Below are 3,814 nucleotides of genomic sequence, written 5' to 3' on the forward strand. Positions count from 1 at the left end.
CAATTTACTTTTATTTTATATTAATTATAGGTACGCATAAATTTTATTTACACCTATATTTATCTTTTACTTTATTCATATATTTTAAATAAGCGTATACATGTTGCACCAGGGGGTAGTTAAAAATGTAATCGGTTAATTTGTTTAATCATTTTGTTCTTTTATCTTATTCTTCGGAACTTAGTTTTACTTGTATATTAATTTACAAGCAATAATAAATACAATTATATGGAACAATAACATATTTTTAATGTATATTACATATCTTCAATACAGAATATGATACAAAATGATCACATTTTTAATGATGCTATTATATATAACGAAATAAATATAATGTATACTTACTTTACTATATTTTAGATGAACCATTTTAAAATATAACAATTAAATTTTTACATAAGAGCTGAAAATGTTTTTTTCGTTAAATGTTAATAGTATTCGTGCAATGCATATAAATACATATTCTATTTATTTGCCTATTTTGTGCACATATCTCTCTTACATTATATATTTTACAAAATGATTTCATGGTACTTCAACCTTGAACAAAATTTTTTTCATTAAAAACTATTTTTTATGCAAAATACAAATAATAACGTAAAATTATTTCTCTACTTTAATATATTCTAATATTATGAATGATAATTAAACTACAAATTTTACAACAAACAGTTAAATATAACTTTATATATGTTCTATATATTTATTATATATGTAGACTGAGAATAAATAATTATACATTCATATATAAATACTACAATTATATATATTATATTAAGCCATTATAATGATCATGCAATAATTAAATTAATAATGTGGTGTCTTTTTATTAATTAACCTGATATTATAAATACATTATAATTATTATTTTATATATTTAATATTATTACATAAAAAATGAGACATTTATCTTTTAAACAATTTCAAGTAAGATATTTTTCATTTCTTACTTAAATGGTAGGGTATCCGCAAAAATTAGATGTACATTTTGTTAATACAGGTGTTTTTTTATCATTGTTATGATGTAAGATTTATATACTTCATTTAGAAATATTATTGTTCTTGAACTTTTCTTACCTTCTTCATGAGTTCTCAGATTTTTTCAAAAAGTAATTTTTAGCATTTTTTTTTTCAACACATTTTCTTTTTTGTGTTACAAATATTTTTTATATTCAATATGATGTCCTGATATACTTATCTTATTTTTATAGTAAGTGTATTAATTTTTTTTCAACTTTTACTTAAATATAAGTATAAATTATTGCATTCCATATTTTGTCTCCTATGAATATAATTAATATATTAAATTATACTTACCTATATCTACATAAGTACATTACCTAATTACTTGTATTTTATATTTATAGATTATAAAATTCTCCTATCTTTTGATAATTACTTTAATTATTTTCACTATCTATCAATATATTTTAAGTTATATTTTATACTTCATTTAAATTTTAGAAATATTATGCTAAATTTTTCATAATTTCATAATTCCTTAATATATTTGCGTTCGTATGAGTGTATTTTTATTTTATTACAAAGACAATTTCAATTAATATTGATTTATTAACTTAAAAAATCTTGAATTCGTTAGCTGTGTATATAAGCTTATTAATAATACTGTTCTGAGGTATAAAATATTAGATGATTTCTATAATTTGAATTTTTATATGTCCTTTCAAATGATTTTATTAAATTGACACGCTCTTTAATTTTTCTTTTAAAAACTCTCTTAAATTTCCTTATCCATGGATTTAGATAATAGCCATAAGGGGTATACTAATATTAGAGAACATATATGATGCACCAATCAATGGATCATTTATTTGTTATAAACATTTCATAATAATATTTAATATAAATTATTATAATATATAAATTTAATAAATAATGATATTTATAACCTTGTACATCATGAATATAATTAATATTATTGCAAGGGGTAAAATACACATTCCTGTACTTACCCCTAACCAGTGGTTTATAACGGTTCTAGGAAAAATTGGCAAAATATGAGAGTAATCTTTACAATCCTTCATATTCTTCTTGTATATATTATAATCCCTTTCAGCATTTTGAAGTACTTTATTAAAACTTTCATTATTTATAAATTGAGATTTTATTAAATATTCCCTATATCTTTCATATAAGTTAATATGGTAATTGCATTCAAAATGATAATTTTGAATATTTTCAATAGTTTCATATAATTTATCTAGATAATGAAATATATGTAATATATCTTCATCAAGGTTATCAATGTTATCTTTGCACACATCTGAAAATGTTTTTTTATCTCCATTATAACTATGACGTAAGTTAATCATTTTTTCGTAAGCAACATTAGTATTTGCAAAAACACAACCAAAATTTCTTAATTCTTGGTTTAGCTTGTAACTGAAGTATCTACACATTTCCCTTTTACCATTTGCTTGTTCAGAATGCTTACTTTCTATATAATGTAAATAACGACCCAGATATATGCATGTGTCCAAAAAATAGTTTTCGCCACATGTATAATGGGGATCTTCAGTAATAAATTTTTTGCACTCCTCAGACAAAGCTTTATTTAGATCCGCAGCATTACTATCATTATAAATTGCTTTAGAGTCAATATAATAATTTCTACATTGGGGAAATATATCATCAAAAGCATACTAAAAATGAAAGAAATAATATTTAATATAATTTAAGTTAATTTCCTAAGAACACATTTATTTCCTTATCTCAAAAATATTGTGTTTTAAAATCAATTAACATAAGATGTAATTTTAATAACAGGAAGATACATACGTCTTTAGTTGTATGATTATTGGAACCCATTTTACTTTATTTATATACATTAATATGAAAAATTGTTTTTTCCTTTTTATTATAAATAGTAATGTATTGAAAAGGTAAAAATAAATATTATATTAATACTATATATATTAATTTTAAAAATTTTGTATCCTTATAGAATATTTGGTATTTTGTAACATACAGTAATATTATTGGTTCGTGTCAAGGTGAAAATATTTTTATATAAATTCACAATTTGAATATTATATTTATGATTTTGCAATTGTATTAAATAATAAAAAAATATTCAGTATTGCTACACGTATAACACTACTATAATAGATTAAGTGTAATGTGTATTAATATAGTTCACATATTGTCCTACTATATTTATTTAAATGTCCTTAATTGAAATTAAAATATTTATATAAATGAATATAATTATAATATATTAAAGATGATCTTTTACATTAGATTATATTTTTTTGAGAACTTATTACTTTTTTCATTCTTTACACTTTTATATATATTGCTTAATACTAATTATCCTTGTTTAATATTAATTTATAATTCATAAACAATAATAACAACGTATTACTTATATAGGACTAAATGATTAAAAATAAATACACTATTAATTAAAAAATTTACACCACTCAAATGGGGGTTATTAAGAATATGAGCATTTGAGAAATAAACTCTTAAACAAAATGTATCAAGTTTGTTCTATTTTGTTCAATTATATTATTTAAAGTAGAAATTTAATGTATTTTTGTAACCACGTATTTACAGGTTTATATTTATTGTGAATGTTGTATATATATACGGCAAATTTTATCACAACTGCAAGAAGTATGGCATAAACATATTATGAATATCTCTTCCTACCTCTGAAATATAGCAAAGGTAAGTTATTTTGTATCTTTAACAAACATTAAGAAATCTACATTAAAATGAACGTATATATTATATACTACACACATAATATTTTTAAAATGCATTAATAATATTTTTTATTTTTATT

The 3,814-nt window shown here is 20.6% G+C and overlaps 1 protein-coding gene across 1 annotated transcript; it reads right to left on the reverse strand.

Annotated features, from left to right (window-relative positions):
- Window positions 1-1,620: 1,620 nt before the first annotated feature.
- On the reverse strand, window positions 1,621-2,832 carry PGO_140000 (variable surface protein; the record flags this gene model as incomplete). The annotated part of the gene is made up of 3 exons (XM_028689994.1): window positions 1,621-1,788; window positions 1,914-2,666; window positions 2,803-2,832. 3 exons carry the CDS (start codon window positions 2,830-2,832, stop codon window positions 1,621-1,623), a joined length of 951 nt encoding a protein of 316 aa, XP_028545795.1.
- Between the last annotated feature and the right edge of the window lie 982 nt (window positions 2,833-3,814).

Source organism: Plasmodium gonderi (assembly GCF_002157705.1).
Source record: "Plasmodium gonderi DNA, contig: Chr14, whole genome shotgun sequence".
Classification (NCBI taxonomy): Eukaryota; Apicomplexa; class Aconoidasida; order Haemosporida; family Plasmodiidae; genus Plasmodium; species Plasmodium gonderi.